This window comes from Hyaena hyaena, unplaced genomic scaffold (assembly GCF_003009895.1).
Source record: "Hyaena hyaena isolate Hyena2069 unplaced genomic scaffold, ASM300989v1 scaffold_1860, whole genome shotgun sequence".
In the NCBI taxonomy this organism is placed as follows: Eukaryota; Metazoa; Chordata; class Mammalia; order Carnivora; family Hyaenidae; genus Hyaena; species Hyaena hyaena.
Window position 1 is genome coordinate 148,508 of NW_024082496.1, and position 22,170 is coordinate 170,677.

At 40.1% G+C, this 22,170-nt stretch overlaps 1 protein-coding gene across 1 annotated transcript; it reads left to right on the forward strand.

Moving 5' to 3' along the window:
• Window positions 1-14,276: 14,276 nt before the first annotated feature.
• On the forward strand, window positions 14,277-21,528 carry LOC120226855 (5-aminolevulinate synthase, erythroid-specific, mitochondrial-like). The gene is made up of 4 exons (XM_039225016.1): window positions 14,277-14,316; window positions 19,604-19,799; window positions 20,455-20,577; window positions 21,415-21,528. The coding sequence occupies exons 2-4, from the start codon at window positions 19,619-19,621 to the stop codon at window positions 21,480-21,482; spliced, it is 372 nt and encodes a 123-aa protein (XP_039080947.1). The 5' UTR covers window positions 14,277-14,316; window positions 19,604-19,618; the 3' UTR covers window positions 21,483-21,528.
• Window positions 21,529-22,170: the final 642 nt, after the last annotated feature.

A 22,170-nucleotide genomic window follows, 5' to 3' on the forward strand; every position in this document is an offset into this window, starting at 1 on the left:
GTCAGTATTCCAGGGAAAAATGGAAAAAAAAAAAAAAAAAGAAACAACAACAAAAGGGGCAGGGCAGCTCTCAATTAGGGATGGGTCTGGTGTGATGCAATGCATCAGGTGGGAGTTCTGCCTTGGGGTAGTGGGGAGGAGAGTGGCGGTGCTCCAGTCCCTTCTTGAACCAAGTGCTGCACCTCGCTTTTTTGGGCGTGTAAATTCCTCGTGCCAGGGGCGCAGCCAAAGTGGGTTGTGTTCTTTAACCCAGGCCAGGCCTAATTTTCAAATCCCAGTCTGTGCGCCCCACGAAATTGCCGTAGACACAACCACGCAGGCGATCCCATCGGGGCAATTCCAAGCCTCTTGCCTAGCCCTGGAGGTGGAGCCAGAATCCCTGTTCCCTTCTCCTCCAAGTCGGGTTGGTGAGCATGGGCAGGGATCTGCCTGCGGGGCGTGCCGGGCCTGCTGGAGAGAGGGAAACCAGGTCCCTTTGTGTCTCCTCACTCGAAACATGAACTCGCAGGCAAATCTCCCAGTTTTTAAGCTCTTCGCCTCACTCTAGAATTCCAGCCAACCAGAAACGCGGGAACCCGGTATGCCTATGTGGCTCCCCCAGGAGTCTGGCCAGCCAGGAGCACAATGGTGCGGTATGCACACAGCTCCTCTAAGCGTCCAGCCAGCCAGTAGTGCAAAGGAGCAGTGCGTCCGTGCAGCCCCTCCGGGATGAGTTGGCACCCAGGGACCTGGCGCACAGGGATTTTGCGCGCACGGTCCTTCTGTGCCCCGAGCGGAGGTTTTTCTGTTTCCCAGCAGCAGGGACAGTACCTTAAGTAGTTTCGGACTCTCTCTTTTTCCCCCTCTGACTCCTCGCAGAGGGGGATTGCCCCTGTCCCTGGAGTCTCCGATCCCGGACCGATTTTATCTTCCCCAGTTCGAACTCATGTTAGAAGGCTTTCTCAGTGGATTCTGCGTCCTTTTTCTCCCAATCTCTTGGGTTTTGTAAGGTTTCCTATGGCTTCAGATCTTTTCCATGTGATATATGGGGGCGAGTGCAATGTACGGAGCCCCTACTTCTCCGCCATTTTGCAAGATCTGGAAGTTACACTGCACATATGTAGCCACAGGGTGAAGTTGTAGTTAGAGAAAGGAGGACGGAGAAGGCACTTGTTCTGATCTTTATTATTTATCTTCTTCTGCTGGGTTTGGGGTGTTCTTGCTGCTCTGCTTCTAGTTCCTTTAGGTGCACTGATTTTGTATTTGTGCTTTTTCTAGTTTCTTGAGATAGGCCTGGATTGCAATGTATTATCTTCTTAGGACTGCATTTGCTGCATCCCAAAGGCTTTGAATTTTTGTATTTTCATTTGTTTCCATATATTTTTAGATTTCTTCTCTAATTTCTTGGTTGACTCAATTGTTCTTTAGTAGGGTGTTCTTTAACCTCCATGCTTCTTGAGGTTTTTTCACAGTTTCCTGTAGTTGATTTGAAGTTTCATAACATTGTAATCTGAAAGTGTGCATTGTATGATTTCAATTTTTTTTTTAATTTATTGAGGGCTGCTTTGTGACCCAGTATGTGATCTGTCTTTGAGATGTACCATGTGCACTCGAGAAGAAGTGAATTCCATAGCTTCAGGATGTAGAGTTCTAAATATATCTATCAAGTCCATCTGGTCCAATGTGTCTTTCAGGTCCATTGTTTCTTTAGTGATTTTCTGCCTAGTTGACCTATCCATTTTTGTAATTGGAGTATTAAAGTCTCCTCCAATTAGCACATTCTTATCCATAAGATTGTTTCTCTTTGTGATTAATTGTTTTATATATCTGGGTGCTGCCAAACTCGATGTGGTGTGTAAACATATGTAATTGTTAACTCCTCCTGATGTATAGACCCTGTAATTATTATATAATGCCCTTCTTCATCTCTTGTTACTGCCTTTACTTAAAAGTCCAGTTTGTCTGATATAAGTATAGCTACCCCAGCTTTCTTTTTGACTTCCAGTAGCATGATAGATATTTCTCCATCCCCTCACTTTCAATCTGAAGGTGTCCTCTGGTCTAAAATGAGTATTTTTAAACAGCAAATAGATGGATCTTGTTTTTTTTTTTTTTTATACATTCTGATACCCTATCTCTCTTGATCGAGCATTTAGTCCATTTACATTCAGTGTTATTATTGAAATATATGGGTTTAGGGTCATTGTGTTCTTTGTAGGATGCATGCTTATAGTGGTGTCTCTGGTATCTTGTGTTCCTTGCAACATTTCCGTCATGGGGTCCCCCTTACTATTTCTTATAGGGTTGGTTTAGTGGTGATGAATTCCTTCAGTTTCTGTTTGTTTTGGAAAACTTTTATCTCTTCTATTCTAAATGACAGGCTTGGTGGATAAAGGATTCTTGGCTGAATTTTTTTTTGTTCTGTTGATCACATTGAAGATTTCCTGCCATTCATTTCTGGCCTGCCAAGTTTCAGTAGATAGGTCTGCAGTAGATAGACCCTTATGTGTCTCCCTTTGTATGTTAGGGCCCTTTTATCCCTAGCTGCTTTCAGAATTCTCTCTTTAGCCTTATATTTTGCCAGTTTCACTATGATATGTCATGCAGAAGATCAATTCAAGTTACGTCTGAGGATAGTTCTCTATTCCTCTTGGATTTCAATGTCTGTTTCCTTCTCCAGTTTGGGGAAGTTCTCGGCTATGATTTGCTCAAGTAACCTTTCAGCTCATTTCTCTCTCTTCTTCTTATGGAATTCATAGGATATGGATATTGCTCCATTAGATTGCATAACTCAGTTCTCGAATTCTCCTTTTGTGCTCCTAGATCAATTTATGTCTCTTTTTTATGATTCCTCTTTTTCTATAATTGTATCTTATAATTCACCTATTCTCTCTGCCTCTTCAATCTGTGCAGTACCTGCCTCCATTTTATTTTGCAGCTCATTTATAGCATTTTTAATTCATCATAACCATTTTTAAGATCCATGATCTTTGCAGCAATAGCATCTCTGCTGTCATCTATGCCTTTTTTCAAGCCCAGTGATTAATTTCATGACTATTGTTCTAAATTCTTTTTCAGTTCTGTTGCTTATATCTGTTTTGACCAATTCTTTAACTGTCACCTTTTCCTGGAATTTCTTTTGAGGAGAGTTCTTCCGTTTCATCATTTTGGTTGGATTTCGTTGGATTTCTCTCTCTTGTAATTATTAAAAGGTTGTTATGTGCTCTGCAACTGTGAGTACTGCTGTATTAAAGGAGGCTCTTAGACTGTCCAGAGCCTGAACGTTTAGGAAATGTTCTTTTTAGGGTGTCCCTTGCTCTCTCTTGTGACTTTGGTTATTTTATTTCCCTACTCATAGTGATATTTTGGACTCTCCACCATGTGTACTATGGTTTGTTCCTTGAAGCAGTCCTCGAAAGAAAAAGAGACAGATTTACAAACAGGGAACAAAAATATACAAATGCACAAACAAATCAAGCAAAGAAATATACTGACAAGAGAAGCAAAAAAAAAACAAACCAAACAACAACAACAAAATACACAAAAGACAAAGGACAGTCTACAAGCATAAAACCAGGAATCCCAACTACAAATAAAGAGCGGGGTGGAGGCAGTGCTGATGGAAGAGCATATACAAAGAAAGAAATGACAGTGGTGGGGAGAAAGAGAAATTGAATATTGACCAGGCAGAGAGACTAAAAGGCTTAATCTACAGAGCGAAAAAAGAATAGAGCAAGAGGCAGGGAGAAAAAAAAATTAAGATAATGTTAACCAGATAAACTATATAGTCTGAATATTTCAGAGAGAAAGAGAAAGATAGATAAAGAAAGAGGTGTAGAACATGCATCAAGAGAATGGATTAAACATGTCTGTTTAATCAAACCTATAAGCAGAATAACCATCCCAGAGGAGGGGAGAGATAAGAATGAGAAAAGGGAGAATATATCTGAATAGCAAGAAGTGATCTAGAGTTAATCATGGTACTGCAGCAGTGCTGGTCTTTGGGGAGGGGCTGTCTGTTTCCGCAGCATTTATCTGGCTCCCATAAAAAAAGCAGTTACCCAGCGCAGATGGGCCTGGTTTGGTGTAGATGGGTCTTGCCTCCACTGTGGGTCCTGCAGGTTGATCCTTGTGGCCCTGACTTGGTGGTTGTGGGGAGAAAAATGGCAACTCCCCAGTCTTTTCTCCTCGAACTAGGTGTCCCAAATCACTCCTTTGGATCCATTCTCACTCTGCCACAGGCACAGCCAAGGTGGGCCTGTGTCCCACACCCAGCTGTATTCCAAGCTCTCACTCCGTGTGCATTAATGATGCTGCCCGAAATGTAATCCCACAAGCCAGGGTACTTCCTACCATGGGACCAGGCAGGAGACTGAGCTGGGGACCAATTCTTCCTGATGCTGACTGTGTCCCTTGCATACCGTCTATTCCAGAAGGAATTTCTGGGACCCGGGCACCCAGGCCAAAGAAACCTCCACAGTTAGAGATGGGATCTCTCTCCCAAAGCTCTGCGGTTAGAGTTGGGATGATAGGATCCCTCTCCTTCCCAGGTTGAGATTTTTCTCTTGTCCAGATACAGTTCTACATTTCTCCAGCTGGTTTTTCTCTTCCCTTTGTCTATCCACAGATGGGAATCCTTCCCCTCCGCACCTCCGTGTCCGGCCCGTTTTTATCTTTTCTAGTTCACAATCATGCACCTATGAGGCTGCCTTCTTAGAGGACTCCATCTTTTTTCTCCAAGACTCTTGGGGTTCAGAGTCCTTTGGCTTCAGCCCTTCTTTGGTTGAAGGATGCAGGTGGGAAGTACGGAACTCCCTACTTTCTCCATCATTTCGGTCCCTCTCCCTCAAGTCTTTAGACTGGAATGTCATATCGTGGAGAGATATGCATAGACTCAGATATGACCAGATGGCTTTAATAAACTACTTGAAACTTGGCTAAGCTTCCTGACTTCAGAGGCTTCTAAGAGTACAATCCAAGTTTCCTTATTAAAAGTACAAGCAAAGCAATCATAAAAAGAACTCATATATTCAATCACTATTCTTGCTAAACTTATGTAACTAATCAGTCCAGGGGCACCTGGATGGCTCAGTTGGTTGAGTGCCCAACTTCAGCTAAGGTCATTTCGTGAGTTTGAGCCCCACGTTGGGCTCTGTGCTGACAGCTCATAGCCTAGAGCCTGCTTCGAATTCTGTGTCTGGGGTGCCTGGGTGGCTCAGTCGGTTAAGTGCCAGGCTTTGGCTCAGATCAGGATCTCACAGTTCGTGGGTTTGAGCCCCGCATCGGATCTGTGCTGACAGCTAATTCAGAGCCTGGAGCCTGTTTCCGATTCTTTGTCTCCCTCTCTCTGACCCTCCCCTGCTCATGCTGTCTCTCTCTCGGAAATAAATAAAACATTAAAAAAAAAAAGAATTCTGTGTGTGTGTCTCTCTCCACCCCTCCTCTGCTCATGCTCTCTCTCTCTGTCTTAAAAATAAACATTAAAAATTTTTTAAATCAGTCCAAATTTAATGCAAACAAATTAGTTTTACTGTGATTATTTTTGTTTAAAAAATGGGTGTGATTGTAGAGAGAAAAATTTGTTTGCACATTTGTGGCTATTGGATTTTAACCCTGTTGATGTCATTGGGATTTTATTATGTACTTGTAAACTGGACGGGATCCTGGATTCTTCTAGCTTCCTCAAATATCTGGCTACAACTCTCTAAACTAATGTTTCCAAATTTATCCCCCTTTTTGATTTGAAATCACTAAGAAGACTGCTCTGGAATCTTCTTGGAAGGGACTATACCAAGTCCTCCTCACTAAACTTAAGAGACTTAAACCTTGGATATACATCTTGCATGAGGAAGGCTTCCCTTGGCTTCTTGGATCTGCGTAATTGCCAGAGAACTTCAAATCAACTTGACTAAAACTAGAAATAGCTGACAGCAAGGTAGACTGCTCCCAAAATAATGGATAGAGCTTTTCTACTTTAAACATTAAATCCTTTATTTTTTTCCCTTTGTTCTAGCATTGGCCTAGAAAGATAACACCATCATTGTAATCTCCCAGACTATTGATAAGGAGGTAACCTTTCAGACTCTTGAATTTGTCATTATAAACCCTGATCTGTGCATAATTCTAGAGATCCCTGGTTTATTTACCTGTCTCTGGTTAACAATCCAAAACTTGGGGGAATGTTGTGTTTAGGCTTTATGCATAGAAAGGGACACCATGCAAGGGTTAACTAAAATAAAACTGCCTGCACTGTCTATGGACACTTAACATTTTACTGGCCTCCATGGCTGTCATCTTTTTCAGTCTTGAGCCACAGTATGAAATAGGAATTACCAGAAGTCAGTTGTGACTCAGGAATCCATTCCTTTGTCAGGGCTCTACTTCCCTGGCTAGGAGTAAATGTAAATGATGCTATAATCAGAAACCTCTCCTCAACTCTCGAAAATATTTGAGAATCAATGTGTGCTCAACAAATATCTTTAGATTCTCTGGCAAAAGTTGTTCTTGATAATAAGATAGCCCTCTATTATTTTTTATTTTATTATATTTATTCTCATGTCAGATAACACACAGTTTAGTCTTGGCTTCATGAGTAGAATCCAGTGATACATTGCTTACATACAACATCCAGCACTCATCCCAAGAAGTGCCCTCCTTAATGCCCATCACCCATTTCCCCCACCCCCATCAACCCTCAGTTTATTCTCTGTATTTAAGAGTCTCATATGGCTTGCCTTCTTCTCAGTTTTATTTTATTTTTCCTTCTCTTCCCCTATGTTCATATGTTAAGTTTCTCAAATTCCACATATGAGTGAAGTCATGTGATATCTGTCCTTCTCAGACTGTCTTATTTTACTTAGCCTAATACTCTCCAGTTCCATACAAGTTGTTGCAAATGGCAATATTTTATTCTTTCTCATCACTAAGTAATATTCCATATATATATATATCACATCTCCTTAATTAATTCATCAGATTATAGACATTTGGGCTTTTTCCATAATTTTGCTTTGTTGATAGGGCTGCTAGAAACATTGGGGTGCATGTGCCCCTTTGAATCAACACTCCTGTATCCTTTGGATAAGTTCCTAGCGATGCAATTGCTGGGTCATACAGTAATTCTATTTTTAACTTTTGAGGAAACTCTACACTATTTTCCAGAGTCACTGCACCAGTTTGTGTTCCCAACCAACAGTGCAAGAGGGCTCCCATTCTCCACATCCTCACCAATGTCTACTGTTTCCCGAGTTGTTAATTTTAGCCACTCTGACCGGTGTGAGTTGGTATCTCATTGTGGTTTTGATTTGTATTTCCCTGATGATGAGTGATGTTGAGCATCTTTTTTCTGTTAGCCAACTTGATGTCTTCTTTGGAGAAGTGTTTCTTCATGTCTTCTGCCCATTTCTTCTCTGGGTCATTTGGGTTTTGGATTTCGAGTTTGATAAGTTCTTTTAAAATGTTTTTTATATTAACTCATTATCCAGTATGTCATTTGTAAATATCTTCTCCCATTCCATTAGTTGCCTTTTAGTTTTGTTAATTGTTTCCTTTGCAGTGCAGAAGTTTTTTATCTTGATAAGGTCCCAATAGTTCATTTTTGCTTTCAAGTAAGAAGTTGCTATGGCTAAGGTCAAAGAGGTTGCTGCCTGTGTTCTCCTCTAGGATTTTGATGGTTTCCTGTCTCACATTTGGTTCTTTCATCTATTTTTAATTTATTTTTGTGTATGGTATAAGAAAGTTATTCGGGTTTATTCTTCTGCATGTTGCTCTCCAGTTTTCCCAGAACGATTTGCTAAAGAAACTGCCTTTGTTCCATTTAATACTCTTTCCTCCTTTGTCAAAGATTAGTTGGACATACCTTTGTAAGTCCACTTCTGGGTTCTTTATTCTGTTCCATTGATCTATGTTTTTGTGCCAATACCATACTGTCTTGATGGCTGCAGCTTTGTAGTACAGGCTAAGGTCTGAGATTGTGATACCTTCCGTTTTGGTTTTTTTCTTCGATACTGCTTTGGCTATTCAGGGTCTTTTGTGGTTCCATACAAATTTTAGCATTGTTTGTTCTAGCTTTGAGAAGAATGCTGGTGCAATTTTGATTGGGATTGCATTGAATGTGTAGATTGCTTTGGGTAGTATTGACATTTTAACAATATTCATTCTTCCAATTCATGAGCATGGAATGTTTTTCCATTCCTTTGTGTCCTTTTCAATATCTTCCATGTGTGTTCTACAGTTTTCAGAGTATAGATCTTTTACATTTTTAGTTAGGTTTATTCCTCGGTATCTTACTGTTTTTGGTGCAACTGCAAATGAGATTTATTCCTTGATTTCTTTTTGTGTTGCTTCGTTATTGGTGTATAGAAATGCAACAGAAGATGGTGGAGCAGCATGGAAATTATCTGCTTCTTTTGTCTCTGAAATAAAGCTAGCACCAAACCATTTTGCACACCTAGAAAACTGATCTGAGGACTAACAAAACAATATGTATAAGTTGAGCCACAGAACTAGGCAGGTATGTCGTATGGAGAGAAGAACTGGGGGAAGAGAGAAGCCACACGGGGTGGGGAGCTCTTTTTGTTTGCAGAGAAAGGACAGTGACAGGGGATAGAGTACAAGAAAAGCATTCCTCCTGAAATCAGCTGGAGAGAAAGAGAGAGTGGAAACACATGCAAGGCAGTGAACAAGAAAGGGAGAAAGGAGAAAGGAGAAGGTTTCATGAGCATTAGGACTCTCTAAACAGGGGAATACAGAGTTGGAAACTCCATAGCTCAATACCTGGCAGTACTCTTGTGGAAAAGGGGGAATCCCCAGGAGCAGACAGTGAGTTCTGAGGGATTTGGGGATTATACGGAGAGAGGCAGTTCCCCTGTTAGAAGCACATGTGGTAGAGGTTGTGCAGACTACCCACAGGAAAAAGTCCAAGCCGACCCCAAATTACAGCCACATTTGCTGGTGTTGAAACAAAGATTCTAGACTGTGGTGAAGCCTGGCACCAGATGTGTGTTGTGATTTACCGTAGTCCCTGAAGTGTTGTTGCTAAATGATCATGCGAAATTTTTCTGGGGCAGGCTGGCGTCTGGCTGCAGTCTCTGGGGCCTCTGCAGACATGCAATTGTGTGAGCATCACAGGGGTGGGCCAGGACCTGGCCATTGTTCTGTGAGACCCTCCCCCAGAGCGTTAGAGCAGGTTCAAGCTGCAGGGCCCTCAGAAATGAGGGGTTTGGAAACTCAGCCCCATCTGAGATAAAATTCAGGAGGGAAGTGCTGCTTGGCAGACTGATGGATTGGTCACAGACAGTAAAGAAGCAAGGAGTGGATGGAAGATGGAGACAAAAGAGGAGTGCTTGATTGCCAGTTGGTGAGAGCACAGTGTTCTGATGCAAGAGACTGGGAAGCTGGGTGTCACCATTTTCACCTCCCCTGCTCATATGCATAATGCCTTATGTGCATAAGGCCATGAAATTGAACACCCTGGAAGAAATCGATAAATTCCTAGAAACATATAAACTACAACTGAAATAGGAAGAAATAGAAAACTTGAAAAGACCAATAGCCAGCAAGGAAATTGAATCAGTAAAGGGGCTCCTGAGTGGCTCAATTGGTTAAGCATCCAACTTCAGGTCAGGTCATGATCTCATGGTTTGTAGGTTCAGGCCCTGTGTTGGGCTCCATGCTCACATCTCAGAGCCTAGAGCCTGCTTTAGATTCTGCTTCTCCTTCTGTCTCTGCCCCTCTCCTGCTTGTAATCTGTCTCTAAACAAATAAATGAATAAATAAAAGTAAAAAAATTGAATCAGTAAAAACACACATACAAAAAAACCCCAAAAACAAACAAAAAACCCACCAAAGAAAAGTCCAGGGATAGATAGCTTCACAGGTGAATTCTAAAAAACAAACTTTTAAAAACTTAGTACCTATTATTCTCAAACTATGCTTAAAAATAGAAATGAAAGAAAACTTCCAAATTCATTCTATGAGACCAGCATTACCCTGATACTAAAACCAGATAAAGACACCATAAAACAAATTCTCAAAAAAAATACTGGCAAACTGAATCCAAAAATACATTAAAAAAAAACATTCACCATGATAAAGTGGGATGTATTCCTGGATTGCGAAGGTGTTTCAGATTTGCAAATCAATCAATGTGATGCATCACATTAATAAAAGAAAGGATGAGTCATATGATAAATTCAATAGATGCAGAAAAAGCAGTAGAAATTCATTGTTGATAGAAATCCTGAACAAAATAGGTTTAGAGGGAACATACCTTAACATAATAAAGGCTACATATGAAAAACTCACAGCCAATATTACTCTCAATGGGAAAAACTGAGAGCTTTTCTTCCATGGTCAGGAACTAGGCAGGGATGTTCACTCTCATCACTATTAATTAACATAGTACTGGAAGTACTGGATGTCCTAGTCACAACAATCAGACAACAAAAAGAAATTAAAGGAATCTAAATCAGTAAGGAAGAAGTAAAACTTTCACTATTGGCAGATGACATGATAGTCTGTATAGAAACTTGAAAAGACTCCATCAGAAAAACTGCTTATAAATAAGCATTAAAAATTGACATAAGCATATAAAAATGAATTAATGAATAAGCATATAAAAAACTGATAAGTGAATTCAGTAAAGTCACAGGATCCAAATCAACATACAGAAATCTGTTGCATTTCCATATGCTAATAATGAAATAGCAGAAAGAGAAATTAAGGAAGCACTCCCATTTATAATTGCACTAGAAATGATAAGATACCTAGGAATAAACCTAACCAAAGAGGTGAAAAACCTGTACTCTGAAAACTATAAAATGCTGATGAAAAAAATTGAAAAGGACACAAAGAAATGGAAATACATTTCATGCTCAAGCAATAGAAGAACCAGTATTGTTAAAATGTCTATACTACCTAAAGCAATCTGCACATTTAAGGCAATCTTTATCAAAATACCATCAGCATTTTTCACAGAGTTAGAGCAAACAATCCTAAAGTTTGTATGGAACCACAAAAAAACCCAAGTAGCTAAAACAATCTTGAAAAAGCAAAGCAAAACTGGAAGCATCATAGTTCCAGACTTAAAGTTGTATTGCAAAGCTATAGTCATCAAGACAGTATGGTAATGGCACAAAAATAGATCAATGGAACAGAACAGAGAACCCAGAAATAATCCCACAACTATAAGTCAATGAATCTTTGACAAAGCAGGAAAGAATATCCAGTGGGAAAAAGAGTGTCTCTTCAACAAATCGTGTTGGTAAAATTCAACAGCAACATGCAAAAGAATGAACCAGACCACTTTCTTACACCATACACAAAAATGAATTAAAAATGGATTAAAAACCTAAATGTGAGACCTGAAGCCATAAAAATTCTAAAGGAGAACACAGACAGTTACTTCTTTAACATTGCGTGTAGTGTTTTCTTCCTAGATAAGTTTCTTGGGGCAAGAGAAACAAAAGCAAAATAAACTATTGGGATTTATCAAAATAAAATGCTTCTGTACAGTGAAGGAAGCAATTTAAAAAATTCCAAAAGGCAACCCTTTAATATGGAAGATATTTGCAAAGGACATATCTGATAAAGAGTTATATCCAAATATATAAAGAACTTATAAAACTCAACACCCGAAAACCAAATAAACCAATGAAAAGTGGACAGAATACATGAAGAGATATCTTTCCAAAGCAGACATACAGATGGCCAACAGACACATGAAAATATGCTCAACATTTCTGATCATCAGGGTAATGTAAATCAAAACTACAATGAGGTATCATTTCACACCTGTCAGAATGGCCAAAATAAACACGACAATAAACAAAAGGTGTTGTTGCCAAGGATTTGGTAAAAAAAAAAAAAAAAGAAACCTCTTGTACCCTTGAAGGGAATGCAAACTGGTGCAGCCACTGTGGAAAACAGTATAGACTGTCCTCAAAAAGTTAATAGGAAAAAAAAAAAAAACCTACCCTGTGATTCAGCAATTTCATTACTAGATATTTACCCAAAGAATACAAAAATGCTATTTCAAAGGGATACATGCTACCCAATGTTTATAGCAGCATTATCTCCAACAGCCAAATTTTGGAAATATCCCAAGTGTCCATGGACTGATGAATGGATAAAGAGGTGGTATGTATATATACAATAGAATATTATTCAGCCGTAAAAGGAATGAAATAAATATTATATTTATTTGCATACATTTATATGCAGTGACATGGATGGAAGTGGATAGTATTAAGCTAAATGAAATAACTCAGAGAGAAATAAATACTATATGATTTCAATAATGTGTGGAGTTTAAGGTACAAGCCAAATGACCAAGGCGGGGGGGGGGGGGGAAGAGGCAAACCAAGAAATAGACTCTTAACTATAAAGAACAAACGGATGGTTACCAGAATGGAGGTAGGAGGGAGGATGGGTTAAATAGGTGATAGGGGTTAAGGAGTGCACTTGTTGTGACGAGCACTAGGTGTATATGGCAGTGTTGAATCATTATATTGCACACCTGAAACTAATATTACACTGTATGTTAACTAACTGAATTTAAATAAATCTTTAAAAATAAATACATAAAAAGTCCATACAATCCAGTTGTTCCACTACTACTGGTTATTTACCTAAAGAAATAAAAAACACAAATTCAATAGGATACATGCACTCCTACATTTATCGCAGCATTATTTACAATAGCCACATATGGAAGTCACTCAGTGCCCATTGATAGATGAATGGAGAAAGAAAACATGGTACATATATACAATGGAATATGGTACAGACATAAAAAAAGGAATGGAATCTTGCCATTTGCTACAACATGGATGGGCCTAGGGGATATTATGCTAAGTAAAATAAGTCAAACAATGAAAAAGAAATGCCACATAATTTCGCTCATATGGATTAAAAAAAAAAGAAGAACAAAAAGGCCCTTAAATACAAGGAACCAGCTGGTGGCTGCCAGAGGCAATGTGGGTGGGATGATAAGCAAAACAGGTAAAAGGTATTAAGAGGTACAAACTTCCAGTTATAAAATAAGTAAGTCATGAAGATGAAAAATACAGCGTAGGGAATATAATCAAGAATATTTTATAATATTGAGTGGCACATATGGTGACTATATTTATCATATTGAGCACTGAGTAATGTATAGGATTATTGAACCACTATGTCATATAACTGAAACTAATATAAACTATGTCATCTATACTTTAATAATAAATTAAAATAAATAAATAACTTATGCTAACTTTCATATTCTGGAATATATAACAGAAAGAAATTATGTGGAACTATCTACATAGTGTATTGGTGTATATTCAAATGGCAAAAAGAAAATTGCAGATCAGTATGTAGAGTATGATCCCATTTATATAAATATAATGTAATACGTAAAAATAATATGTAAATGTAATACTAATGATAATAAGCTGCTACACATATGAAATTGCTTGATTATGACATAGTCCAGCTGCCCTAGAATTGAGAAGGAAAGGGGAACATAGTGAGAAGAAAAATTAGTAAGGGATAAAGAATGGGTAATAGAAAAGAGAAGATAGAGAAATTCACATTTTCAACTGTATGTAATGAAAGGGAGCATATTTCTTAAAGAATGTGAGTTCCAAAGAGTGTGAGTTCTGGAACCAGACTTCCAGGGTACATAGTGGGGCTCTGTACTTACTAGCTGGGTAATTACCAATTAGTTACCTCACCTCTCTGATCCTCAGTTTCTTCATCTGTAACATGGGGATAATAGCATCTTATTGGGATGGGCTAAATTAATCCCTGTAAAACACTTAATGATGGGTCTGGTGCATTGTAATCACTCAATCAACATTAGCTGCTATTTCTTTGAACCAGGTACTGTGCAGTTGTCTGTAGATGATGTTATTAAATTGTTACAACGACCTGGATGTAGTCTATGGAAGCTGCCTGAAGCCATTCCCACTTGTGCTACAGTTGCTTCTGAGTTTTATCATCTTCTTTTTATGGTTGAGGAAAACCAAGGATCAGAGAGTTGGTTTTGCTCAAGGTGCCCTAAGCTACATATTGATTGTCTGATTCCAAAACCCAGCAAGCTCATTTAACTATTCCAGAGGAGAAAGAGAAAGAAAAGAGGGGAGAGGTAGTGCTAAGTGATGGGGTTGGGTGACAGGGGACTACACTGGGTTTTATCTCCAGCAAAAGCCTGAGATACCTTTGGGGCCAATGGAGAGCCTGGCCAGCAGAAGGAGAGAAGGGTGGAGCTGAGCCAAGGGGGAAGGGATAAATGCCAGGTCCTGACCCACAGCACCCACCCGTCGTTCGTTCGTCCTCAGTGCAGGGCAACAGGTAAGAGTTGCTCTCAGTCTGGATGCACTCTTTTTGGTCTGCTGCCCACCTCAAAGCTGCACATGCTGACTCTCTGGCCTCACTAGATCTGACTTTGTTCCTTAGAATCTGTCTGTCATCTCTCTCACTTTTCTCTTTTTTTCTTTTTCTTTCTTTACTTTTTATCTCTCTTCTTTCTCTTTCTTCTCTTTATACCTTTTTTTTCCTGTCTTTCCCTGTTTTTGGCTTCCTTTTGTCTTTTCCCCCTTTGTTTCCTTTCCCTTATTGGTTTTTAAGATCACTCACTTCACTTCATTTCTGACACTCTAGCTTTCTCTTATTTTTCCTTTGTCTGAGTTCTCTCTGTATATTCTTCTCTCAATCTTTTTTCTCTCTTTTTTCTACTCTGTATCTCTAAGTCTCTGTCTGTATCTCTATTCTTTTCCTTCTCTGTCTCCCAGAAAAATGTCTTGATATTTCTTCCAACAATTCTCCATTTCTCCCTCACTTTGACTTTTTCTCTCTGCTCACCTGATGGTAGAGCTCAACGGGTCAGTGCCTGTGCCTAGAAGGCCAAAGGTAGGGAGAGAAAATTGAGGGAATGTGGGGATGATGGGAAGGATGAGATTTTTGAAGGAATTGAGAGTTGAATAATTAGCATAAATAAGGGAAGAAGGTGGAAGAGGAATGCTGTGTCACTAAAAGGGCCCTATGCTGAAAGTCAGTAGATTTGTATTCTCACCCCAATTCACTGTGAGACCCTGGGCAAGTCATTCACTCTCTGAAAAAAGGACTTGCCTTATAACTTCCACAATCTCTTCTATTTTTGATTTTGTTGTCTTCTAAATTTATGTCTCTAAAAATTTCTGGTTCTATGATTCCAAGTATCTAAAATTCTCTATGATTCTTCCATAATGGTGAGAGGATGCCAGGAGGGGAAGTAAGGCCTGATGCTTCCAAATCCTGAAGAAAAGTGACCACATCCCTTCCAGGCTTAGCTGATTCTTGCAAAGCAGTCTACAAAGGGGAAATAAGGAGCAAGTAATGTGGCAGTGAGTGGTTTCTGGCTCTCTGCTGGGGTAGAGTTGTGGTGGGCCTTTCTGCTCTATGGGACTAAAGATTGGTTGCTGACATGAAAGAGGATTTTAAGGTGCAGAGAACACCTTCAAGTAATGATCTGTCGTTGGCCTGAAGTTTCACTATTATACCTTTGGTTAAAAGCATTGTTTTAAGAAGATCCTTGGCAAGGATTATTACACAATGGGTGCATAGTTGTTAAATGGAATGAATGGATGGATGGATGGATGGATGGATGGATGAATGGATGTTCACCAGTGCCTAAAATTCCACTACAGTTAGAAATTTGTTCCTTTAGTAAAGACATTTGCATTAGTCCAAAATCAAATGTCCCAGATAGGGGTCTGTTAGTGCAGTAGAGGGGATTGATGTCTGAGTCAGGCTTTCAGTCAAGAAAATATGTAGTAAAATCCATAGTGGTTAAGTTATCAGGCTCTGAAGCCAGATTGCCTAGGTTTGAATCCTGCCTCTCCCACTAACTAGCTTTGTGACCAGGACAGGTTACTTAATCGTTGGGGACCTAAGTTTCCTCAGGTTTGAAATAAAATTTGTATTTTATTTGTTATCACAATGTTGTTGTTAGAATTAAATAAGTCAGTGCATGTGAAGCATTTACAACAGTGTTTCACTATTAGAACCAGATGAAATCTATGAAGTTTTCTAGTCCAATGTCTGTGGAGAAATTGAGGCCCAGAGAAGGAAAGTACAGAGCCCAAGTTCACACAGTATGTTGTAATAGGATAAGGACAAAAATCAGGATTGAGACAAGAATCAATTTTTATGAGTCTAGTATACTCATGATGGGACTTTCCTTGGATGTACCTTCACTTTCTCTACATAGAAAGTATAGAAAAGGGGCGCCTGGGTGGCTTAGTCAGTTAAGCGTCCGACTTTCGCTTAGGGCATGATCTCGCGGTTTGTGGGTTCGAGCCCCGCGCCGGGCTCTGTGCTGACTGCCAGCTCAGAGCCTGGAGCCTATTTCAAAGTCTGTGTCTCCCTCTCTCTCTGACCCTCCCCTGCTCACGCTGTCTCTCTCTCTCTCTCCTAGAAATAAATAAAAATATTTTAAAAAAAGAAAGTATAGAAGATAAAAATAGTAGCTAACATATTTTTCAGTATTTAAGATAGGCATTCTTTTATATACTATGTACAGATTATTTTACTGAAACTTCACAACATCCCTGTGAAGTAAATTGTCTTTGTTATTATCTACATTATATATATATAAGATATAGAGAAGAGACATAACTTTTCTAACGTCCCAGAGCTAGTACAGCCAGGATTCAAAATTGTCTGGCTCCTGAAGTTGTGCTCTTAATACCCTAAATTGTCTAAAACACTTTCTTGATTCAATTTTACACACTCCAATCCCATGATAGGTAGTGAGATGGAATGGAAACAGAGCTGAAGGTAACTGGACTATGAGATTATGGGTCATAAAGATAGGCAGACAGAGTGAGGCTGGGCAAATTTGAGGAAAGAAGTATCAGAACAGAGAAATTTGAATTGAAGCTTGAAAGAACTTGATAATTCAACACATTCAAAGAAGTAGTCTATATGTTCCCAGGTCCCTCAGAATATCACTGTCAAAAATTCCTTAGAGATGATGAGTGTATTTAATTTCTTTCATTTTTATACATGGGGTGGGAGTAGGCCATAATCTACCATCATTCCAAAGTAGGACTGACTCTTCTTCCAATCTTGGGGGTTTTTCTTCCTGTCACATACCCCAATGTTGTCATTATTGTTGTCAGTGTTGATGATGGTAAAGGAATTTGGAAGAGTTTAGAACCTGGTCATTTTCTTTGCCTGCCTTTCCTTGGACCATCCACCCATATTTACCACATATAGCCAGAGTCAGTCCCAGCCAGATGCTCAGACATGATTCTAAAAAGGAGCTCCCTTTCTCTCCCACACCCTGGTCTCAACTTAGGGAGTGGTCAGACCCCAATGATGATAAACACTGGGAGCTTTATCTGTGGTCTGCAGACTCAGCCCTGAGTGCTTTGGCCTTTGCAGGCAGACAAGGGAAGGGTAGACTCATATCTCCATATACGAGGTAGGCATTAGATTCCACTCATTACCTACCATATGAAGTAGGCATAAATACCTTACATTTGACAGCTGATGAAAGCTAAGAACCAGAGAGGGGAAGTGGCTTTCCAAGAACATCCAACAGAGAGTTGGGAAGCTGAAATTCAAGTAAGGAAAACTAACATTTATTGAAAACTTACTATGTGCAAGGCATTGTCCTAAAGGCTTAACATGAGTTTCATTTAGTTTTTTTAATACCTTGGCCTTTCCCAATTTCAGGGCCCACACACCCTGCCCCACATACTGACCTATGTTCTCATGACAGCCTGTGAATGTTTTAGGGAGAATTTTCTTGTATAAACAAGGGGGAAAGATTGCTTTGTGAGTTAGGGAGGAGGGATGGTGCTCCGTAAGACATGAAGGAGGTTGCCATATGAGGACAGGGCCACGAGTTCCTCCTATTTACTGTTACCTTACAATATAAAGTCCTGTATACTAGAGGTATTGCTACTTTCTACTCAGTAGCACTTCTGCTGGTGCCAGGGCCTTAGTCTTTCCACATTCTCCCATATTTCTCAAATTGTACTGTCCCATATTTGTCTCATTGGCTGACATTGGATCTCCAGTTTGCTCTTTTCCTTTTAATCTATTTCTCCTTCATGTTCATTGTCTTTCTCTTTGTATCTCTTAGCCCTCCCTCATAGTAACCCTAAACCCACCTTAACCACACACCTCTCCATCTGTATTCTTTGATCTAGTCTCTACTCCTTTTTCTCTTGTTCAGTCTCTCATTTCCTCAGTAGGGTTGATTTACTCTTCCCCTAACTCTTCTGTGTTGCTCTCCCCCACCCCTACTATCTCTGGCAGCATTTCTCCTTTATCTTTGTGCTCTACTGACTCTCTGCTCCTGCTGGATTCTCTCCTCTCCTGCTTTCAGTTTTTTGGTTTTTTTTTTTTTAGTCTTTGTATATTTCTGTAGGTACCTCCATCTCTCCTCATCTCCATTTTGTGCCCTTCTGTCTGTCTCTGCCTATAACTCTGCTCTGTCACTCAATCTCTGTCTCTCTCTCTCTCATCTAAGTCTCTTTCCTTATCCTTTTGTATTTTCCATCATCCTTTCTTCCGTTTTTTTTTCTATGTAAGTCTTCCTCTCCCTGTCCATATGGCTACCCCATCACCTTTCCCTATGTTATTGATCTCTTTCTCTCCTACAATTTCTGTCTTCTAACTTCACCACTGTCACTGTACCTTTGTTCTCTTACTTTCCCCCTTTTTTTTAATCTTTTTTCCCCTTTTTTATCTTTCCCAATTTCTCTTTTCTTCTGACTCTTAACCTGCTCTTCTTTTCTTTATTTCTCTTGAGTTCCTGTTCATTCATTAACTTACTCTTAAATTCAACAAATAGTTATCGAATGCCTACTATAAGTATTTGGTTTCTTTTTTTCTGCTATTCATTCAGTACCTTCTCTTCTCTGCCTTAGCCTCTGACTCTTACATTAGCCCATAGACTTGTTTCCCAGATCCCTCAGGTTTTGTTTTCATCTCCTTCTCTAACCATCCTTTTCTAAAATCCAGTTGCAAGTTTGAAGAAAGCAAAATACCAGTATGGTGGCACATGGTCTATAGAGCCTAGAGCCTGCCCTTTTGTCCTATTTCTCTGAATCTACTTAAGCTAGTACCTGTGGCCTCAAGCTCCTTTTTCCTCTATGGCTGGGCCTGATCAGGAAACACTCTAAGCCAAGCCCCAGGAGCCCTGGCCAATGGCATCTGTCTGCATTAGCAGGCTGAATATTAACTTGGATGAGGCTAATATTCTTAGAAAGATTTTTAGCCTTAAGTGTTATCAAAGAGTTGGTGAGTTGTCAGCTCTCATCCTGCCACACACAATCACACTTCAGTAATTCTCACCATCACAGAAGGGGTCAGTGGCAGAGTCTGAATCATAATTCAGGTTTCCTGACCTTCAGTTGGAACTTTCCTTTATCCCTTTGTCTAATGGTCATTGTCTTATTTCTTCCTCCCTGATGCCCTATTGGTATATTTTAACATTGGGAAAAGTTCTTGCCATTGAAGGATGATAAGTACATCTCTGGGGAGGGCAGCATGTACTGGGTGGGAATGATCAAACACAGGAATGACCCTTGGCTTTTGGCAAGGCCTTCATGATGGACTCTCATCTCTTCCACATTTTCTGCAGGACTTCGGGCTCAGTATGGTAGCAGCAGCCATGTTGCTACAGTGCTGTCCAGTGTTTGCCCGGAGTCACATAGGCCTCCTGGGCAAGATGATTAAGACTCACCAGTTCTTGTTTGGTATTGGACACTGTCCTATCCTGGCCACCCAACGACCAACTAATTCTCAAATCCATCTTAAGGCAACCAAGGCTGGAGGAGGTAAGAAGTTTATGGTAAATTGGGGAGAATGTCTGAATCCTGGAGACAAAGTGCCAAGTCATACTGGCCATCATTGCCTAACAAATGGGAAATTTCATGTGAAAAGTGTCAAAGCAAATAAGTTAGCCCCAAAATACACCTGGGGTATGATTTCTGCCAGTATCATTCACAAGAGTCTCACTTTCATCCTCTCACACTCTATATAATCCAGTCTTGCTGAAACTACTTAAAATTGCCTGGATCAACTCTATCATCTCAAGCTTCTGAGTCTTTGCTCCTGTCAAATGACCCCCACCCATACCCTGTATCAGAGTATCTCATACTTCTCATGCGACACTTAACTTGAGTTTCATCCCCTCGGTGAGCCTTGTCTAAACCTCCAACTTGTCCAATTCCAATTCTGGGTCATGTCCCCTCACTCTTTTAGACTTCCATAGCCCATGTCCTCCCTCTCATCCTAGCACTGTTCATAATGTGTCTTCAGTGTGTGCCATTTCCACGAGCCTAGAAGCTTCCCTAGCACAAGGACCAAGATTCATACATTTCTGTATCTCTACCATAGCCTGATATAGTTTTGGGATAATAGTAGGTCTCAGGAATCACTGTTCAACTTATGGCTGGAAATGCACTGCCACTTACTTTCTTACCTTTGCAGACTCTCCATCTTGGGCCAAGAGCCACTGTCCCTTTATGCTGTCAGAACTCCAGGATGGGAAGAGCAAGATTGTGCAGAAGGCAGCTCCAGAAGTCCAGGAGGATGTGAAGACTTTTAAGACAGGTTGGAGTCAAGTTACACCTCATCCAGCTTCTACTCCTAATGCTTGAAATCACTTCATCACAGTCCTCAGCTAGGCTAATTCAAGGTCAGCTAGTACACATCCCATGATGAGAAGTCCAGTCTTTTCCAAAGGGACCATGGTAGGCAATAGCTTAGACAGTGTACTGAAATGTACCCTCCCTAACCCACATACATGCATAGGCTCTTGAAACTTCTAGCCATTGGTCTAAAATTAGCCCTCTAGAGTTCTGCCTTCTCTATCCCAAGTGGCTACATGGATCCTAACAGTTTGGACTCCCACATTTAAACAATACCACTTTATGACAATTTGGATTTGCATGAAATAATAAGTGCTGGAAGCAGATACATCTTTTAGAAGGGTATGAAGCCCCAGGTCAACTCAATTGGTGGAGACTATTCAAGATAATCACATTTGAAAGACGGTCACAGTGTTGATATTTTTTCATAGGCCCTTTTGGGACATTAAAGGTAAAAATTTCAAAATTGAATTTTAACGACATTCAGAAAAGAAGAGTAAGGTATACTGTCCTGCATATACCTCCCAACTGCAAGATTCAGGGTGGCTGCCCCAGTTACTTCACCCAAAGGAAAATTCTAATGAGGAAAATGTAACACCTTATAGAAGGTGTCCTGACACAGAAGTTTCCACTTAGGGAGATGAGTAGGGGCTCACTCTATAGAATATTTCTTGTCTCTGCAGGCTTCTCTACTTCATAAACTTGAATTTTCATGTTATATTGACTTTTAAAAGGGAAGCACGTGCTTTCTTTTCTCTCCCCTCTCTTCATGGCCAATGAATCCCACAATCTCTATCAGACCTGCACAGCTTCCTGGCCTCAAACAGCCTGAGAAAGCCATTCTCCAGCCTTCAGAGCCAGAGCTAGTTTCAGAAAAGGTCACACACCTGGTACACAACAACATGGTTGGTGAGTTTTTTGAGGTGGATATAAAGAGGGGTAGGAATGTGGAAGGAGTGCTGAAGGGGCTTCTGAAATGGTAGAGAAAATGGCAAGTAAGTGCTTTGGAACCAAAGAAAAATCTAGGTTTAAATTTTAATGCTGGCACTTGCTGGATCTCTGTGGTTTGGCAAGTAAGTCACTTCCGTTTAGTGATATTTTAATACCTGCCTCAACAGGTTATCATGAGGAAGAAATAAAATTAGATTTATGGAAATGTTTCTAGCTGTTTTGAGAGCTTATTAAATACTAGGTTTATTCCTATTATTTCTTCTCTATGCTTCCCTCAAAAACTCATCCTTTTGTGGAGAAACGGGCACCTTCCTACACTGTTGGTGGGAATGGAAACTGGTCCAGCCCCTCTGGAAAACAGTGTGGAGGTTCCTCAAAAAAGTAACACTAGAACTCCCCTATGACGCAGCATTAGCACTGCTAGGAATTTACCCAAGGGATACAGGAGTGCTGATGCATAGAGGCACATGTACCCCAATGTTCATACCAGCACTCTCAACAATAGCCAAAACATGGAAAGAGCCTAAGTGTCCATCAACGGACGAATGGATCAGGAAGATGTGGTTTATCTATACGATGGAATACTACATGGCAATGAGAAAGA